Genomic DNA, 22,091 nt, shown 5'->3' on the forward strand with positions numbered 1-22,091 from the left:
AATGAGAGAACTGGAGTACCCTGAAGACAAATGGACATTCTTATTGTCAAGATCATTTACAGCGGAGGTGCCTTCAAAAATATGTATGAACCAGAGTAACTACAGCATTGTGAAAGAACAACTACTTCGAACTTTCGGGAAAACAGAAGCTTTCTATCGCCAACAGTTTGTTAATTGTGAGATAGAACCAGAGGATGACCCGCAGACCTTCTTGGACAAAATGAGCAGCCATTTCGATAACTGGATAGAAACCGCTGAGGTAGAAAAAACCTTTGACAGTCTTAAGACATTTCTCATGCTGGACAAAGTGATGTACGAGTGTCAGGAGGAATTAAAAATATTTCTGTTGGAGAGGAAACCGAAATCCATAGAAGACATAGTAAGACTGATAAGGGCTTATAAAGTGGCACATCCCGAGAAGAAATTATCTAGAGGCAGTGATATAGAAGAAATAGTTGCCTTTAACAGAACATGGGAGACACAGAATAACTCTCACAGAACAAGGGAGACACAGGAGAGACAGTATAGAAGTGGTACATATGAAAGACAAAATGATAGCCGCAACGGAAGATATCAAGGAAACAGACAGGAAAGAAAGGACTGGGAGAAAGGTAGAATAGAGCAAGGCTTATCATTGTCATCTGATACTGGAACATTGGAGATTTTTCATACATTCGTAGGGAACAAGGCAGCCAAGACCATCAGGGATACTGGGAGCACTATTATTGGAGTGAATAAGAATTTAGTGGAAGACCATGAATATACAGGCGAATCTAGGAAGTGTGTTATGTTTAATGGGAATATTGTACAATTACCGATTGCTAAAGTTAGTATAGACACACCGTATGTTAAGGGGACAGTGGAAGCTTGTGTTGTAGATCAGGGTGAGATAGATTTAATTATTGGGAATATCCATGGGGTGAAAATATGTTCAGTAAGGGAGATTGAGAATTGGAAGAAATATTATGGGATAAAGTCTACGCGAGGTAGAAATGGGGATGTGGAAGAAGACATAAGATCTCATACATCAGATGACATGGGTAGCAGAGAGCACGAGAAGAAAGAATTAACAGATAAGGTAGAAAGCAATGCAATAGGAATGGGTCCAAATCAAAGTAAAGTAAGGCAATCAGTGGTACAGGGAAAGCGATTTAAACCCACATATAGACGTACAAGTTCATACATCTTATGCTTTAATTGTGGGAGAAGGGGGCATATTAGAAGACAGTGTCAACAATTAATTAGAATTAAGGATTCAAGGTACAATAGTGAAGAGGCGTATACGAGAAAAGAGAGGGATATTAGCAGCCTAGAAAACAGTACAGCTAGATCATTAGGTAGTAGGATCACAATGGGACATCATTACAAAGGAGGGAAGCGGAAAGGATGGCATGTCAATAATGTTAGAATTATATAGATAGGATTAGAAAAGGTGGGAATGATGGACATTAATTATTGTTCTATTCTACAATGAATAAATATATGTGTAATGAATTGAATATTGTTGTTACAATATGCATGGAGCAAGATAGACTTTGTTTGTTAACTATTTGATTGCGACTGGAATGATGGTGTTTTGTACAGGCATACGATTATGAGTGGGGAGTTGTATTAATAGAAATATGATTACTTATAGATATATGTTAACAGAAGTGGTTTCAATTGCTCATAATAACAGTTATTATTGTGATGAATATAATTGCTATTCCATGTTGGAATTGTATTGGTATTAACATGACATTGTGTTTGATTTTGTGTAGTTATTACATTATGGTTTTATATGTTACCGATTTGTTTTAACTTGGAATAGTCTGATAATATATTCAGTGATTTGTATTTTGGACGTTCGATGTGCATCGAACTTGTTAAACAGGGGGGGGTGTTACGTGCGCATCTTAGTGTGAATGTGAAATGGTGCGATTGCGTGTTGAAAGGAAAGAAGGACCGAAAGGGAGGACTATGAACAAGAAAGTGTTTTCAGTGTTAATAAAGATTAAAGTATTTATAAACTGTGATTTTGTCGTGTACATGTCTAAAGAGTCTCATCCAATATGAAAACGTAACAACTATATATATCATGGGCGTAGCCAGGATTTGTTTTCGGGGGGGGGGGGGGGTTGGGGGGTTGGATTTTTTTTTACCCCCCCTCCCCCTGGCGATTTTTTTTTTAATATGTATTTATGTGTGTGTACATAATCTTTATTGCATTCTGACCCTTAATTCTTTCGGAAGACGTTTATTGTGCCATAGAATAGGTTCTTCCATGAGTTAGTGGAAAAATTGTAGATTCCTCGCCAATACTAGCAAGGGGGTCTGGGGGAGCGTTAGTAGCTCCCCCAGCGCTGGGCGAAGCCCCGCCCCCAAGCACTTTTTCTGATATTGAAAGCCAACAAAATGCATATTCTGAGGTATCTACAGTGCATTTTCCTGCTATTAAAAAGTTTTATTTCAAATACCTAATATGCTATTCTTACTGACTTAGACCCTCCCGCGACGTTTGGCGCATTTGCCGTCAAGCTGTTTCCATAAAAATCTGTCACTGGTAATGTCTGAAGCCTCTTCCCACCTGCCATGAGGACCTCAATAAATAAGTGGCGTCAAGTTGTACTAGGATATCATTGCAACTCTTCTTATGCATAATTCATTTTGTCGGAGAACATGCCCCGCAAACCTCAAGCGTCGCTCTCTCACAATCTTACTAAAGGGTCGACTCCAAGTTCGGCATAGGATTTCCTTGATTTAAACCCGATCTCTACAACTGACTCCTAAAATCTGTCTTAGCCATCTTTGTTGAGCCACATTTAGTGTTTTTCAATTTCGGCAGATGACTATTCACTGACGTTTATTAAGGGAGCCCTGCCACTGGTAAAAATGTGTAACCTCTCTTGAATACGCTCTTGGAATTAAGTGACTGTAGTTTGCTTTAGATTTTATATCGAAAAGAGAAGTTTTATCGTCAAAATCATCTGTTGGGGGTTTTCCAACTCAAAATGCTCTGTAGGGGGATCTTAAACTCAAAACCATCTGGAGGGTTTTAAACTTTAAACAAACTCCATCTGTAGAAGAGGGGTTTAAACTCAAAACCCCCGATGGATTGGCTACGCTCAAATAATTTTAGTGTGTAATTTGCTTTTTTTTAATTGAAGAGGTATTTTTTAGCATTAAACCCCTCTGAATGGGGGTTTAAACTCAAATTCTTTTGGCAACGCTCATAGCATTTTGAGTTCGTAATTTGCTTTTTTCTTACACTGAAGATGTATTTTTTAGCCTCAAAACCCCTTTGGCTGCGCTGATAGATTTTAGAGTGAGTAATTTGCTTTTATTTATATTGAAGAGGTACTTTTTAGCTTCAAACTCCACTGGAGGGGAGTTTAAACTTAAAACCACTTTGACTACACTCATATAATTTTGAGTGTATAATTTGCTTTGTTTTTATTATTAAAGAGGTATTTTTTACCTTCAAACCCCGCTGAAGTGGGGTTTAACCTCAAAACTATGTCAAAACCCATTTAGCTACGCTCATAACATTTTGAGTGCCTAATAAGATTTTTTTTATATTGAAGAGGGGGTTTATCGTAAATTTTGGAGGGGGTTTTAAAATCAAAATCTGCCTTAACTGTGCTCTTGGAATTAGGGGATTTTCGTTTGCATTTTTTTTTTGTTTTCTTTAAAGAAGAGGGGGAGTTAACTGCAAAAACCCCAAGTAAGCGGTTTAAAACTCAAAACCCCTAGTAGGGGGTTTTAAACTCAAAACTCCTGGTAGGGGTTTTTAAACTCGAACCCCCCTGGTAGGGGGTTTTAAACTCAAAACCCCCTGGTAGGGGGTTTTAAAATCAAAACCCCCTGGTAGGGGGTTTTAAAATCAAAACCCCATTGGTTGTGCTGGGGCAAGTGATGGTTTAGTATTAAAATCTCACCTAAAATAAACCAAATCAAAGCAAAAAATCATTCACTAAATTCCGATCCCTCCCCCCAGGGGGGGGGGGATTTCATTTTGGGGGGGGGGATTTCATTTCGGGGGAGGGGGGGTTTAACCCCAACCCCCCCCCGGCTACGCCCATGATATATATATATATATATATATATATATATTGGTATTACAGATTGTCCAGGGCTCATAATCTGCCATCTTCCATTCCCCGTCCACCAGCTGAAGGATTGGAACTAGAAAGTAAATTATCTTTAACTTTAAAGGAACATCTGAAACATGCAAAACATTTGATAAAAAAAAAAAAACAGCGCTAAATGAATCTTTAATTTAATTTTTTTTTTACTTTATGACAATCAAAACAAAAATCATGTCTTAAATGTTCTTCCAAATAGGCGGATCTGATTGGGCCGCCCCTGACTTCGTGTAATAACACAAAATCTTTTTTGTACTCTTTTTTTATTTGCACAATAATTTTCTTTAGTAAATATATTTTTTTATAATGTTCCATATATTTCAATCAATAAATAAATAAATAAATAAATAAATGTACACTTTGGTTTCTTATAGTTATAATGTTTTTTGTTTGGTAATGCACAAATTGTAAGACAAATTTCCTTACGGATAATAAAGATTATTATTATTATTATTATTTTTATTATTATATATATATATATATATATATATATATATATATATATATATATATATATATATATATATATATTAAGAGAGAGAGAAATAGAGACAAAGAGATCGGATCGGTCATTTCAATACAAAGCCACATTTGGAACAAAAAGAGGAGATACTTTTCCTTTTTAATACTCACATCTATACTATAAAGTAGAATGTATGTATGTATGAACAAATAGATGCTATCTTACTAGATTTTTCTAAGGCTTTTGACAAAGTTCACCACCATAGTTTGCTTAAAAAATTAAAATATTTCGGAATTAATGGTCCACTGCATCAGTGGATTAAAATTTTCTGATAGGAAGAAAACAAACTGTAATAATAAATGGCTCTAAATCAACACCGATAACAGTAAACTCAGGTGTACCTCAAGGAACAGTCTTAGGTCCACTACTATTTTTAATTTACATAAATGATTTACCAAATTGCATTACTTCAGGAACAAAAGTCAGATTATTTGCAGACGATTGCATAATATATAGAACAATGAAAACAACACAAGACACAGATATTTTACAAAGAGAATTAGATGAATTACAGAAATGGGAATCAAATTGGAGCATGTCTTTCCACCCAGAAGAATGTCAGTTGTTAAGAGTAACAAAAAAACTTAAACAAATTAATTTCACTTATCTTATTCATGGCAAACCAGTAACACAGACTAAAAACGCAAAATACCTAGGTGTTATAATAAATGAAAAACTGTCATGGAATCCACATATTGATGAAACTACAAAAAAATCAAATAAAGCATTAGGATTTATTAAAAGAAATTTCTATAAATCAAATAAGAACATAAAACTAAAATGTTATTTAACCTTGGTTAGGCCAATAATAGAATATGCATCCTCTGTTTGGGACCCCTCAACTCAAGAAAACATTAAGAAACTAGAACAGACACAAAATAGAGCAGTGCGATTCATAACAAACGAATATTCACATTTGACTAGAGTAACACCTTTAGTAAAATCACTAAATTTAGAAAGCCTTCAGGACAGAAGGCTCAAAAGTAAAGTAGCAATCATACATAAAACACTGAACCATAAACTTCAAATACAAAAACAAAATTTAATAAAATACTCTGAAAGACACAAAAATAAAGGCACATTCCTCGTCCCATATGCTAGGACAAATTTGTACAAATACTCTTTCTTCCCTAGTGCTATTAGAGCATGGAATGGGTTGCCTGAGCTAGCCAGGAAAACCAGTGACTTGGCAGAATTTGTCATTGGTTAATATGCATGACTAAAACGCATGACGCGTAGGACGTAATCATCTTCTTTTTTGAAGTAACGTCTGTATTATATAAGATAAGAAGATAAGGTATGTATGTCCGCATAGAAAAATGTTCCTTGGGAACTAACTGGAACCGTAACGTATGTATGGTGGCCCTAAAACAAACTTAAGACCCTTAAATTATAAAAGTTGCTCAACTCTTTTAAAGCATTAGTATTTTATGGATCTAGGCCATGTTTACATAAGACAAGACGGAGAGGTCACGCATGCGCAGAGATGAAAATCTCTCTTATCTTACCGTATAGGTCAATAATACAGACATTACTTCAAACCTTTTTTTTAACTTTTACGCATGAACTTACATTTCATTATTTAAATGATAATTAATCTTCCCATTTAAGTTTCCAAAACATTTTTTAAATAATTTCATTCGCTCTAAATGTGAATAGCTTTAGTCATGTTGAAATACTTTTCCATAATTCGCGCGCACCATTACATGCGCCGCGTAGTGATACGAATGAAATGAACGTCAGAGGTCATAATATCGCGCATTATAAAGGCATATTATTTAAATAATAAACTACTAACATAATACAATTTACTTTCCATTGTATTTTTTAAAGCATTTTAGCCTACAACTACTGATTCGGTTTAATTTTAGTCTTTATTTTCAATTTACTTTTTTCTTTCAGATTTATGCGCATTTAGACCTGTTTAACAACATAGCTACACATATACATTAGCCGTGTTGACCATAAATGTTCATTTAACATTCAGCGCAGCCTACTGTATCTAGGTCAAAACTACGCCTACTGTATCTATAATATAATAATAGGCTCAAAGTTTTTATTTATTGACTACTGTGGCATTCAAATTATTTAGATTCTAGATCTAGATCTACATAACTTAAAATTAACATTTTCTTTAAACAACTACAGTATTCACCAAGGCAACGTGTATTGAGGTCATGAACTTTCGGCTCTATATAAAATTAAAAACAATTGTTGGCTTTTGACTAATAAATTGAATAAACTCTATTTTGCGTTATTTTTAAATTTAAATCATTGAGAGTTCAATATTTTACACTCTTAAATATACGTTTGACTATACTTTTAATGAAGTATACACATTTAAAAAAAAATCTTCAACCTACTTTCATTTTATAAAACGTAAACAAGACAGCGAGATTTATACTAGATCTATATCTTTACTAATTATAGATCTACACTATTATACAGAAAACATTTTAACTTCTATTGGTAGGTATTATTGGTCAACATATAGCTTACATAATTGAAACAAAAACAAACAAAAACTAATTTATTTTATAAGTAGATCTGGGTCTAGAAAATAGATCTGTCAACAATCATTCAACGCTTGGGTAAAATATCTATCTCTGTCATCTATCTTTAGACCACTGGCGGATCCAGGAGAGGGGGGCTGTAGGGGCGATCACCCCCACTAGACCGATCCCCCACGAAGGGGTGGGGTGACGGAAGAAGGTTTGTAAAGATATCACACAATTTGTATACGAATTTATAAGTTATGTTAATAATATATACTAATTATTTATATTTCAACCTATTTCTGTCTCTAGTAGTTTAGCCGATTTGGTGGGATGGGGAGTTGGAGATATCATCAATTCCGCCCCCCCCCCTTACCATAAACTTTCTAGCCTATTCTACACTATCAATTCAATTGTCTATAATACGATTATTGCTGTTTATTTGCTTTTTTTTTTACCTCGAGAAGACTTCATTGGGTTTGTCCCTGTTCAGAGAGACGCACTGTCTGTGTCTAAAGAATACATTGTGTACAGTCTAGACAGTGTTTATGATAAATTTACCTCTTTTGTGTAAGACACAATGGACTGAGAAATACAATACCGGTTTCAGTCACAATTTTGACAAGATCTTTGACTGTTGGGTGGATCTTAAAATAACGGCTGCAAGTGAAACCAGACAAACTTCACATGTGTAATCAATGCCTGCATCTCGTGTGTTTCTGACTTGTTTTTTAATGTTCATCTGTTCTTGAACCAGTCTTCCTGATGCTGCAGTCTTTCTAACTTAACATCAGACCAGTAGTCACATTAATGACATAATAAAAAACAACAACTTGACCATGCTGAGAAACATTTTTTGGGATTTATTACAGAACAATGCTTTACATTCCGTATCTTAATTCGTTAGTTTCTTCATTAACGTTTCACGTTTTAAGCAATAATAATGCTCAGTTCGTCCTGATCCTAAAACGATGCAAGAGCTGCAACGTGAAGAATATTAGAACTTTACGATAAACTTTTATCACCCGCTATTGTCAGATTTGGCAGCCAAATTCAGTTTGCAGTTTTTTGTTTGATGACGGTATGGAGGCACGAATCACACGGATAAACTTAACAACGTATACAGTAAATAGTTTGTTCACATGTTCAATTTTGTTTCTTTCATGAAACAAGTATTTACAGTGCACTTAATATTGCATTGATATGGGGTGGGCAAGGGTGGACCAGTTCTTTTCAGTTAAATTCTCCGTACTAAGAAAATTGAGCCTTGACTTTGAACTATAAGTGACAACTTGCACCCCTTTACGAAAAAATCTTGCAGGCGCCCATGATGTCCATCGACCTTTACTCGATTTGTTTTAAGAGAAACCTTGTAGAGAACCTATATTTGAGCAGAAAATCTTTATTAAGTTAAAAAAAAATTGCAATATGGAGATATCACACGCTTGGGGTTTCTTCCTTATAAATTGACTGGGGATTTCAGGGTGTGTTTACATTTCGTGCTTAAAATTATTTTCTTTAAGGTCACAGTGAGACTATATCATAGTATTAATGAAGGGTTGTAGCAATAATCTTATTCTGAATAACTATATTACCGGCTACCTTGATGGAATTTGAAGTATGTAATTTGCTTTATTAATTTTTTTTCATGAATAAGAGATGGAGGTTAATCATGAAATCGTCATTGGAGTTACCCAACAAATTAGCGCCAACAAAATAACGCCGATAATATATCGGAAAATATCCCGACTAATAGCGCAAGAAAAAACAACGCGGACTTATATATCATGTATAATAAGTGCCAAATTTTAGTAAGTAAAGTTCCTGAGCAGGAAGTTTTGTTGAGGCCTCTACCTTCTTAATCTACACTGCTTCAGGCTTAGGATGAGCTATTTATACATGCCTTGACAGTACAAGCACTCATCAATCATTGAGCTGTACCTCTGGTAATCTAAACAGGAAGCTGATTATGTTCAAATCTTAAGGAAACTGTTGGAGCTAAGACCAACTCTTGCTGAACGGAGTGTAATGTTTGATTTTGAGAAGGCAAGTCAAATTGAGAACAGAGATGCACCGAGAAAAGTAGTACACTATATATATTATTATCCTATTATGTTTGCATATTGATATGTTTCTATGTCTGAAAGGTTTACTCAAAATAACACAAAAATATTGAAAATTGAAAATGTTTGCTCTTTGCTATTTTTTCGACGCTATTTTATCATCGCTATTTTTTTTTCGCATTTTTTTTCCATTAGCGCTATTTTATCTATTTTATCGGGTCACCCGAAATCTGACAACTCTCATGGAATTCGGTGACTTAATTTTGCTTTAGATTTCCTTTAATGTTGCTTGAATTCTCCTAGATTTGCTTTATTTAATGGAGCCCATTGACTGGCTAGAAAACTAATAACTGTTTAGAGTCTCTAGTGAGAAATTATTGATTGATCAGATAATAAAATAGTTACTTTCGCTATTAAAGATTTAAATTTCCGTCAATCTCCTCTATAAAGTAAAACAAAATTGCCAACATTGTGTATATTAAAGTTAAAGTTAAATAACGCAAAATTATTTTCCTCCCCTGGGTCCATCCTCTTCTTCTAGCAACTTGACTGTCATCGATAGTTGCTTTTATTTCAGTAAACTGTGAATAATTTATTTACGAATAACAAACTCTTCCCTTTTATTTTATTTCAAGAAAAGTGCATAATTCTCTATTAAATAATACGACATCGTGCATTCAATATTTAATGGGTTAGGGTTAGGGGTTGTGGATCCACTAGTTGTTTAAACGAATAAACAATTCTCTTTTATTATTCAAAGCATTTAGAACGGTGGCAAAATATTACACTGCGTTACAAAATATAGGCTAAAATTGTCTTTGTCAACACGAAATGGTTAATAGACATTGTCACAAGAGTTTTTCATAGTCCAACGAAACTGTTTTCGCTGACAGTGAAAGAGACGAGGCTAGTAAATGGCGCAAAAACCAGAAAGCTTTGGGCAAGAGGTGCTTGTTAGTTTCGGCTACCCATCTAGGATTAGTCAAACTCCCAATTCAAATCTCTGCTGCGTTGCAGGAATTTCATACCCAAACATGGGAGAGGCTTCGGAAGTCAATATTGAAGAAATATCAGACTACTTCCTCCCTTAGGCAGTATGGCGCACCCAGATCTACACATCGGCAGAACCTGCGAAGCCGCTGACCTCAAACTATATCGTTACTATGGAAACATAAGCTGCGTTTGAGACCATAGCTTATTTCTACGAGATGATCCATAGTGACTTAGAGACGTATGGCAGCCATTGTTTTTATTACTGTTTTATTTTCAAGTTGAATCACTGTAAGATATTTAGATGTCTTAAATTGTCCCTATTTTTAAATCAATATTTCACATGTATTGAATTACGTTTTTCAGTGTGAACATGAAGTTGTAGAATCATTAAAGTTAAATGTTTTATTAAGATGGGCTGGATGGAAAGTGTCGCTATATGAAGCAGCAGCACTGCTTGATATATTGTCTTTATATGCCAATCTCTACGAGCCATCGCAAAGCGAAAAGAGAAAGTTCAAATCTAAAGCATTTGTTTAAAACATAGAAAGACTTTCTGAACTATCATATCTCAACTAAAAAACCGCGTGTTTAATGGAGCGATAAAAGCTTTGTTGTAGGAATAACAAGAAATTCTATGCTTTAGTTTAAAAATCGAAACGTGGACAAATTATGAATAGCCCAAACGCATTTCTAATGTCGCCAGTTGACTGGCTAGACGTACATTATTTATAATTGAAACTCGGTATATGACTGATCAATTTTCGTCAAACCAGTGGCGTAGCTAGGGCATATGATGCCCAATGCATGAGCTCCTCCTGATGCCCCACATACCTGCTCCCAGCCCCCCAAAAAAAGCAAAATAAAACACAAAGAATATTTCTTTTCCAACTATTGTGTGTTTATTGTTACTAATTTGCTAATTTGAAAAATAATTAGTTTACCAAAAAATACCATCAAAATATATTAGGTTGTTTTCCATCAGCTTTTACTTAATGGATACAATTTTCGAATTAATTTATAGTTTATTGCAATTAATTCTTGATCAAATTTAGTCTGAAAAAACTTTGCTCGCATATAACCAAACTTACCGATATTATCAAATAGATACCAATCAAGATGTGTCAGAAATATGCAACAGGCGGGACTGAATCATCTAGCAAGTGATAAAGATCTTTAATCAATCCTTGTTTTGGAAGTTTGACGGCTTCTGGAGAAACTGCCACAAAACGTTAAAGCTTTTTTTACTTCAGACAAAATTCATTGCGGAAACAAAATATCATATTTATTTATTACATCATGATATAGTTCAAATCAAGTGATTATTTGAACAATTCCATCCGAGGAAGTATAAATTCGTTGCTTTTTTCTTGTGTTAATACAGGCGCTTTTCATTTGTGTGCCTGGCAACTTTTTTTTGTGTGGCCATCCGTCTTTAAGTTCTGCACTAATCCATGGATCTGAGCACATGCTGTCTTTGAGTTCTGCACTAATCCATGGATCTGAGCACATGCTGTCTTTGAGTTCTGCACTAATCCATGGATCTGAGCACATGCTGTCTTTGAGTTCTTTGCACTAATCCAAGGATCTGAGCACATGCTGTCTTTGAGTTCTGCACTAATCCATGGATCTGAGCACATGCTGTCTTTGAGTTCTTTGCACTAATCCAAGGATCTGAGCACATGCTGTCTTTGAGTTCTGCACTAATCCAAAGATCTGAGCACATGCTGTCTTTGAGTTCTGCACTAATCCAAGGATCTGAGCACATGCTGTCTTTGAGTTCTTTGCACTAATCCAAGGATCTGAGCACATGCTGTCTTTAAGTTCTGCACTAATCCAAGGATCTGAGCACATGCTGTCTTTGAGTTCTGCACTAATCCAAGGATCTGAGCACATGCCGTCTTTGAGTTCTTTGCACTAATCCAAGGATCTGAGCACATGCTGTCTTGAGTTCTGCACTAATCCAAGGATCTGAGCACATGCTGTCTTTGAGTTCTTTGCACTAATCCAAGGATCTGAGCACATGCTGTCTTTGAGTTTTTTGCACTAATCCAAGGATCTGAGCACATGCTGTCTTTGAGTTCTGCACTAATCCAAGGATCTGAGCACATGCTGTCTTTGAGTTCTGCACTAATCCAAGGATCTGAGCACATGCCGTCTTTGAGTTCTTTGCACTAATACAAGGATCTGAGCACATGCTGTCTTTGAGTTCTGCACTAATCCAAGGATCTGAGCACATGCTGTTTTTGAGTTCTTTGCACTAATCCAAGGATCTGAGCAGATGCTGTCTTTGAGTTCTTTGCACTAATCCAAGGATCTGAGCACATGCTGTCTTTGAGTTCTGCACTAATCCAAGGATCTGAGCACATGCTGTCTTTGAGTTCTGCACTAATCCAAGGATCTGAGCACATGCTGTCTTTGAGTTCTGCACTAATCCAAGGATCTGAGCACATGCTGTCTTTGAGTTCTTTGCACTAATCCAAGGATCTGAGCACATGCTGTCTTTGAGTTCTGCACTAATCCAAGGATCTGAGCACATGCTTTCTTTGAGTTCTGCACTAATCCAAGGATCTGAGCACATGCTGTCTTTGAGTTCTGCACTAATCCAAGGATCTGAGCACATGCTGTCTTTGAGTTTTGCACTAATCCAAGGATCTGAGCACATGCTGTCTTTGAGTTCTGCACTAATCCATGGATCTGAGCACATGCTGTCTTTGAGTTCTGCACTAATCCAAGGATCTGAGCACATGCCGTCTTTGAGTTCTTTGCACTAATCCAAGGATCTGAGCACATGCTGTCTTTTAGTTCTGCACTAATCCAAGGATCTGAGCACATGCTGTCTTTGAGTTCTTTGCACTAATCCAAGGATCTGAGCACATGCTGTCTTTGAGTTTTTTGCACTAATCCAAGGATCTGAGCACATGCTGTCTTTGAGTTCTGCACTAATCCAAGGATCTGAGCACATGCTGTCTTTGAGTTCTGCACTAATCCAAGGATCTGAGCACATGCCGTCTTTGAGTTCTTTGCACTAATCCAAGGATCTGAGCACATGCTGTCTTTGAGTTCTGCACTAATCCAAGGATCTGAGCACATGCTGTCTTTGAGTTCTGCACTAATCCAAGGATCTGAGCACATGCTGTCTTTGAGTTCTGCACTAATCCAAGGATCTGAGCACATGCTGTCTTTGAGTTCTGCACTAATCCATGGATCTGAGCACATGCTGTCTTTGAGTTCTTTGCACTAATCCAAGGATCTGAGCATATGCTGTCTTTGAGTTCTTTGCACTAATCCAAGGATCTGAGCACATGCCGTCTTTGAGTTCTTTGCACTAATCCAAGGATCTGAGCACATGCTGTCTTTGAGTTCTGCACTAATCCAAGGATCTGAGCACATGCTGTCTTTGAGTTCTGCACTAATCCAAGGATCTGAGCACATGCCGTCTTTGAGTTCTTTGCACTAATCCAAGGATCTGAGCACATGCTGTCTTTGAGTTCTGCACTAATCCAAGGATCTGAGCACATGCTGTCTTTGAGTTCTTTGCACTAATTCAAGGATCTGAGCACATGCTGTCTGAGTTTTTTGCACTAATCCAAGGATCTGAGCACATGCTGTCTTTGAGTTCTGCACTAATCCAAGGATCTGAGCACATGCTGTCTTTGAGTTCTGCACTAATCCAAGGATCTGAGCACATGCCGTCTTTGAGTTCTTTGCACTAATTCAAGGATCTGAGCACATGCTGTCTTTGAGTTCTGCACTAATCCAAGGATCTGAGCACATGCTGTTTTTTGAGTTCTTTGCACTAATCCAAGGATCTGAGCACATGCTGTGTTTGAGTTCTTTGCACTAATCCAAGGATCTGAGCACATGCTGTCTTTGAGTTTTTTGCACTAATCCAAGGATCTGAGCACATGCTGTCTTTGAGTTCTGCACTAATCCAAGGATCTGAGCACATGCTGTCTTTAAGTTCTGCACTAATCCAAGGATCTGAGCACATGCTGTCTTTGAGTTCTTTGCACTAATCCAAGGATCTGAGCACATGCTGTCTTTGAGTTCTGCACTAATCCAAGGATCTGAGCACATGCTGTCGTTAAGTTCTGCACTAATCCAAGGATCTGAGCACATGCTGTCTTTGAGTTCTGCACTAATACATGGATCTGAGCACATGCTGTCTTTGAGTTCTGAACTAATTCATGGACCTGAGCACATGCTGTCTTTGAGTTCTGCACTAATCCAAGGATCTGAGCACATGCTGTCTTTGAGTTCTGCACTAATCCAAGGATCTGAGCACATGCTGTCTTTGAGTTCTGCACTAATCTATGGATCTGAGCACATGCTGTCTTTGAGTTCTGCACTAATCCATGGATCTGAGCACATGCTGTCTTTGAGTTCTGCACTAATCCATGGATCTGAGCACATGCTGTCTTTGAGTTCTGCACTAATCCATGGATCTGAGCACATGCTGTTTTTGAGTTCTGCACTAATCCATGGATCTGAGCACATGCTGTCTTTGAGTTCTGCACTAGTTCAAGGATCTGAGCACATGCTGTCTTTGAGTTCTGCACTAATCCATGGATCTGAGCACATGCTGTCTTTGAGTTCTGCACTAATCCATTGATCTGAGCACATGCTGTCTTTGAGTTCTGCACTAGTTCAAGGATCTGAGCACATGCTGTCGACAAAGGTAGTAGTGACATAAGCAATATCGTCCCGACAAAAAGTTAAAAATGTTTTTAATGTTTTCATTAAGTGCGCAGTCCTGAATTGACAATTTTTGTTTTTTAAAGGTACACGTCGATCATTTCAGTTAATACATGGAACAAAAACCTAAACTAGATGATACAATTAAGACTATACTGCAAAGAGGCGCTGAAGCTGAGCGCCAAAACGCTTACCGGGTGGTCTCGGATTCGAATCCTGGTAAAGACTGGCATTTTTTATTTCGGGATATTTGGGCTACTCCACCCAAAAGTAAATGCGGTTGGTTGTTGTGCTGGCACCCACGTTAAATGTGGGCTATAGAGATCGCAAGGTGTGATAGGGGAACTTTAGGGGTTTCTGAATTTTTTAAAATTCATCCCTAATTAAATCTCGAAATATAATTTCGTTTTGCTTTTGTGTGGATATGTACGTATTTGGTCTGCAACTAAGCTTGGTTGGGAGCACATGTTCTTTTAAAAATGAATCTTACTTGCACAGTAATTTTATACGAATTTTGTTTTGATTTTGTCTTAACAATTCTTCTCCAACTCGTTCGTGATGCTCATGGACTACCAGGCTCTGCTTTGAAGACAAAGGAATGATGTACTAGATTCTCTTCTGATGTTCATCCTTTGGACCCTTTACTTTCTCCGTCAGCCATTTTAAGCAGAGATGACAACTTCTATTTCTGAGCAAGGACTCCACTAGCCAGCAAGTCTTACCAGTCTTGAGGCAAGCGCATAATAATTTGGATATTACATTATTACAATTACTGGAGCAAAAAAAAAACACGTCAAAAATAAAGGTAATTTAATTTAATTTAATCCAAATAAATGACATAAAATTACTGAGATTAGAAAGAATCATAGTGAAATTAAAATAAACTACAACTATTATCTAGATCTAGAGTCTATATATATATATATGTTAAACTCTAGATCAAGATGAACCACCAAACTGAACAATGAATTTAAAACAAAGCTTTGCCACTCATATAAAACCAGTGCATTCAACAATGAAATGACTTCATGTAACTATAAAGAAACTGGGCATGAAAAAATAAACTTGCTTTGAGAGAATTTAACAGATCAAGTAACTTTGATTTAAGCTGCTCTACAGCTTCTTTTTCATTTAAAAAAGAACATACGAGATTTAAAAAGTTGAAAAAATAAATACAAATACAGTAGTTTTTATTTGTAATGTATTTACAATGTTTTGCTTTTACAGATTTATTTTTGTCCTTATTTCAATGCCTCTCACCACTTGATGCCCTTGAGGCCTGCACCGCCTACAAATTGCTAGATACGCCTTTGAGTCAAATATAGAAATCAAATATATATTTTACTGTCCAAAAAATAGAACGAATAAACATCTAACTGCCTACTGTCCAGCTACTTTATGCTACAAAACGTTATCGTGAGTGGCATTTGTTTCCTAAGTACACAAAGTTGAAACCAAGTCTTTGAACAAACTCTAGTGAAACAAGATTACAAAGAGAGTTAGTGTTACACAAACTCAGAGGCGGCCCCCGTCGAAGTCGGATCCCTGTCGGATCTGCATATTCGCAAATAATATTCAAGAGGTGATTTAATTTTGATGTAAAATGTTTTACACGTTTCGGATGTTCCTTCAGACTTGAAGATAATTACTTCCTAGTCCAAACCTCCCGCAGGACGACGGGGGATGGGAGCGGGCAGGGTTTGAACCCTGGGCCATCCATAAATCTGAACGACAGTCCAGCGCGCAAACCGCACGACCAGGCAGCCATCCGATGGTCAAAAGTAATAATTTTTCAAAGATTCATTTGCCGTAGATTTAAATTTAAATTTAATAAAAAATAGTAGATTAGTTTTAGTATATTAAAACATTACAATATTGATCAAAACGTTTGGAAATGAAAATCTACACTTTTTTTTACACTTTAAGTTTAGAAATTGAAATTCTACATCTTAATCTAGTCTATTTTAGTCTAAACTAGATCTAGAAATTCTAGATCTAGACTCTAAAATAATTTTAATTAGAATATAAATCCAGATCTAGATATACTGTAATAAAAATCTAGATCTAGTTTAAAAAATCTAGATTAGATCTAAATCAAGATATCATTCCTTTTTTAAACGCGAGTCACATAACGAGGCTTAATAAACATTACTATGCCGAGTTCTTTTTTCATTTCATTTGAAGAATTCATTCCATATAACGTCAGAGGGGAAAAAAAAAACACTACGTCACACGGCCTAGCTAGAATAAAAATCGCCTTCATCATTACGAGCCTTTTATCGAGTTTTCATAGACATTGGTGCACCGAGTGCGTTCTTTTAGCATTTCTTTTAAAGAATTCATTCCATATGACGTCAAAGGAAAAAAAACACTACGTCACAAGGCCTAGCTAAACTAAAAATCACCTTCATCAACACGAGCCATTTCTCGAGTGTTCATAGACATTGGTGCACCGAGTGCGTTCTTTTAGCATTTTATTTAAAGAATTCATTCCATGTGACGTCAAAGGAAAAAAACACTACGTCACACGGCTTAGTTAGACTAAAATATGTTTTCATTAATACAAGCAATTTTTTCGAGGGTTAATAGACATTGGTGCACCGAGTGCGTTCTTTTAACATTATATTTAAAGAGTCTATTCATATGACGTCAAAGAAAAAAAATTCCATTACCTCACAATAGGCTAGTACCGGTACCATAAAAAAATGTCTTTATTTACACGAGATATTTAACGAGGGTTCATAGACATTGGTGCACTGAGTTCTAATAGAATTTATTTAAAAAGGATCAAAGCCGCATTGTTTTTGCGTTTTGTCTGTCAGTCGGTCTGTCCGTCATCTTGATATAAAAAAGAACAACTAAAAGTTATTAAAAATTGATTAACCTTTATTTTACGTTTCAAAACATCGCAATAATTTTTAGGTATGAACACAATTGAAAAGTTTATATAATAGATTGTTCCGGATGTTTGTATAAATAGTAAAAGAAAAAGAGAATTTCAGATAAATGTAATACCGTTAATTAAATTTTTTGGATGGTCTCGTATAAAAATTAGATGTACTACAGCCACGTGGAGAGATTTTCATACCTTACTTTGGTGTTTGGATTCTGTTTTCCTTAAAAATAGGAACATAATATTAACGATAATTAGATTTTTTAATGTTTTAGGTAGAAAGTTAAATGTACTGTAATTATTTGGCGTTAGTAGATTTTTAAATAAATTCGGAAATTTCTGGCGACGATTTGTAAGAAACAAAATCCGGAACTTTCTTTATCGATTACAAAACTTCTATGTTATGTTTTACAAGAAAAGTAAATGTCTAAAAAGTAATTTTCAGTAATCAATTCGTGTAAATCACTTTTTTAAAAAGCCTTATGCGATTTCAAACAATCATTAGGCATAATTCATGTTTTATAAAACAATATCCGGAACATTTTTACACTTAATGAAATATAAGTCACTATAGAGATTTTGATTTAGCATTAATATGCTATTTACATAAAAAAACGGAACAACATATTATTGATAATGTGTTTTTGCAACGTTTAAGAATGGAAATTGAATGTAATATAAGTTACAAGAGCAAACAAACATTTGTTGGCGTTGATTAGTTTTGCACAAAAAAATCCGGAACAATCAATTTTAGATACTTAAAACTATTGAGATGTTATGGGAGGAACATTTTCAATAGCTTTCAGAGTTCTAGTTTTTTAAATCTAATCGTGACGGACAGACCGACCAACAGACAAAACGCACAAAAATAAGCTTCTTTTATTCGGATGGGGGCACTAAACAAAAAATAAATAAAATCTGATTTTTATAAAAAGTTTAAGGAATTGGTTTAGCACCTGATCATGTTGCGACGTTACGCTACTGCACGAAAATCGCTGCATAAAAAGTCCATTTAAAAAAAAGTGCGTGATATTTACATACAAAGTGCATTATTAGCCTTTATAAACAAACAGAAATGTTTTCTTTTAATTTTAGCAGCTAGTTGACCAGAAAAAACGTCTTTAACTATTATTTATATTTGTTGTAAACATTTCCTGTACATTTTAAAAATATATTTTACTTAGTGATACTGAAAATACACAAAAATTGTCCATCTTTGTTAGCATATTGTAACATTGCCTCCCTTTACATTTACGTAATTGTTTTAGAATTGGTTTATTTTTATGAAAAAATCGCTTGCATAATTAATTTTATAAATTAAACGGTTTGCTTTTAGAAAACCAAAAGTAGCCGTTGCACCTAAACTTTTCAAGCCGGATTTAATGATGAAATAATATTTTTCATATCTCTTCTAGTTTTCGAGATCTGAGTGTGACAGACGGACAGACGGACAGACGGACATTTTGCACAAACCTAATAGCGGCTTTTTCCCCTTACGGGGGCCGCTAAAAATGAAAAGATGTATTCACTGAGTTAGTATTGATACGATCTAGTACTTAATTATTTAAGAGGAGTTTATACTTTGAACACAAACATAAAAAGCATGTTTCTGAGTATTCACTTCCCTTGGATTCCTTTTGTCATGCAGACGAAATCAATAAGCGGTTATCATTTTGTTTGTGTTTGGTACTGGCGAACCAGTAAATCCAGGTCTTGTATTAATGACTTGACATTTAATCAAAAATTTTCTTTGGACTTACAAGTACAATTTAGGTAAGGTATGAATTGATCAAATTAAAAAGATGTTCATACAAAACTTATTCACAAAACTTTTTCAAGCATGCAAAATAGAAACAAATAATAGCAAAACTGTAATATTTTATAATTAATACAATACTATATTATTTTTTTGTAATTATCTTATTTCCTAAACTTAAAGCAAACTTTAACTTGAAACGTCCAAGAATACAGGATTTGCTTTATTTCAGGAATAATGTGAATTTTTAAACATTAAATCACTACCATAAAAGAAATATATAAGATCTCTTAAATTGAAACCAATTTTTGATACCGTTAAATTAAAAAACAAATACACTGCCAATTGGGGCATCTATAACAAGTTTTTCCATTACTTCCAATCCCACTAGATTTGTATAGAAATAACCCAAATATTTACTGGGATGGTGGGGCATTGCTTTTGTATTTTTTAGATATTACTATACCTACTTTCAAGATTATTCAAGCAAATCAAGGCGCGATTCATGAAACTTTCAATGAGTCTCCATCATAGCCAAAAAAAAACTTTATTGACGTAACAGAGGTGCTCCACGGAAAAGATGTAAAGACCAACTTAGGCATCAGCTTGCTTTAACTGACATAAAAGAGAGCACTTGGCTGCATGCGGCATCAGAACAAGACAGATGGAGGTCACGTACAACGGGATACACATCTGAGACCAACAGAAAATCCACTGCCAAGGACAGACGTAGACAGCGAAAAGAGAATCTAAAACGACCACCAGTGGACAATGGTTATGCGTGCCTAAGGTTTGGCAAAATATGTAGGTTACAGCGGGGGCTGCGTTTTTCCTAGAAATTTGACAGTTGATATATATCGTTGGAAAAAGAATGACTAGATTGTTGGTACAATGGAAAAACTGCAGTTTATAAGAAAAAATAAATTTGGTTAGAGGACTAGACGATATTTATCTTGAACAAGCTAGACGGCTTCGCATGTAGACCCTTGTCATTAAAGAATATAATGTATTAATAATTATACTTAGGTATATGTTTCGCAAGTCTTCTAAGTCTATATCCAAAATTATTCTATATCCAAAGGCCTATCATTAGAATATTATAAGTCTAGAAGATTTACACATTACAGGATTTTTTTCCCCTGAGGGGAGATGGTATCATAGAGCGGGTAAAAAATGTTTTTTTTTTTAAATATGAAAATATATAATAGAAGCGTGGTGTTTCCTATTTCTGTATAAAAAGTTATTGTCTTTTTTTAATAAAAATGTATTCTGTATATTTTTCATGGTAAAGAATTTTGTTCATATAATTATTTTTTCATGTTCACGTTATTTTCTTTTTTTCTAAACTGTTTGATTTGCGGGAATTTTCTAGGTCCCCAAACTGTTTCTAGAAAAAAAAAAAAGGAAACGCGATTCACCTTTAATGTTGTTTTGTTTAACTTGTTGTTGCTCATATATATTCTTTTTCATTTCAGATTAATTAGTTTAATATTAACCTTTTCATAGAGCAAGTATGAATCTCTCCGGAATATTTTGCTTTGGAGTTGTCAATTTAGCAATAAGTATGAGTGCTACTCAATCGTAAACATTATTAATTATGCTTTTATTTTTTTTTTATCTTTATGTTTCGATCTAAATATAATTTTAGTGTTAGAGCTCATCCTAAATTGAAAATTTCAGATCAATTGATCAATAATTTTCACATGATTTAATATCTTAATTCAAAAATCAGTTAAATATATTCATTAAAGTGAACTAGTAGAAAAACTCAAGCAAAGGAAACGGGCTGTTACTTTACATTATTGCTATAATATTTCATGCCTCGTAACTACGTGATTACTTTTGAAAAGTTTTACCAAGTTTTAGCTCTAGACATCGTAATCATTTTTTCTTCTAAGCACAATATTGTATATTCCATGTTCTAAGACAACACATGTGTAATGTACTTTATTAACATTCATGACTCTAACTCTAACGCAGCTATTACATCCGTCAATACTGTTGAAACATCAAGTTTTAGTGATTACAAGTCTCTTCATGTTCCACTGAGGATGTCAGCTGTAGGTGCCACAGTGTCAGAATCATCAGTCATCTCGTGTGGACTTAGATGTTTGAATAGTGTCCAAGAATGTAACAGCTTCGTATACAACACTTCATTAAGTTTATGTACCCCAGGTAAATGTGTGTATACATTGTTGACATGTATGGTGCTCCTAAAGGACCTAAGGACCAGTTAAGTCAAAGAAAGGCTGTATAATTTCAGAATATTATTATTAACTATTGAAAACGATAACATCTGTTTATTGTATTTCTATCATATCAATCAATTCTTTAGGACCTGCTAAGTTAACTTGACCAGAAGATGAATCATAATGACTTCATGAATATAACTTTCTCAAATTAAGGATCGAAAAAGTTCTAAATAGTTGGCAGTTTAGAAGATTAAAAGTTTGGTGTGTTACAAGGCAAGATAGTCAACTAATAAGGAAATAGAATAGTGTCAAATCAAGATATTTTATTTCCCTGAGACAATTAAATTTTTTTTTCTT

General features: G+C 35.1%; 1 protein-coding gene across 5 annotated transcripts in view; it reads left to right on the plus strand.

Moving 5' to 3' along the window:
* The window catches only part of LOC106074353 (uncharacterized), a 35,908-nt gene that overhangs the window by 8,174 nt on the left and 5,643 nt on the right, over positions 1-22,091 (plus strand). For 2 of the 5 annotated variants that reach the window (XM_056005063.1, XM_056005060.1), the window contains exons 2-4: positions 15,470-15,625; positions 21,018-21,104; positions 21,523-21,717. In XM_056005063.1, coding sequence (XP_055861038.1) covers positions 21,056-21,104; positions 21,523-21,717 — 244 coding nt within the window. In that variant the 5' untranslated portion in view covers positions 15,470-15,625; positions 21,018-21,055. Of the gene's footprint in view, positions 1-14,978; positions 15,113-15,469; positions 15,699-21,017; positions 21,105-21,522; positions 21,718-22,091 lie in introns of those variants that run through there. The other 3 variants (XM_056005064.1, XM_056005061.1, XM_056005062.1) reach the window with 3 other exon arrangements.

The sequence above is a fragment of the Biomphalaria glabrata genome, chromosome 11 (assembly GCF_947242115.1).
Source record: "Biomphalaria glabrata chromosome 11, xgBioGlab47.1, whole genome shotgun sequence".
NCBI lineage: Eukaryota > Metazoa > Mollusca > Gastropoda > Planorbidae > Biomphalaria > Biomphalaria glabrata.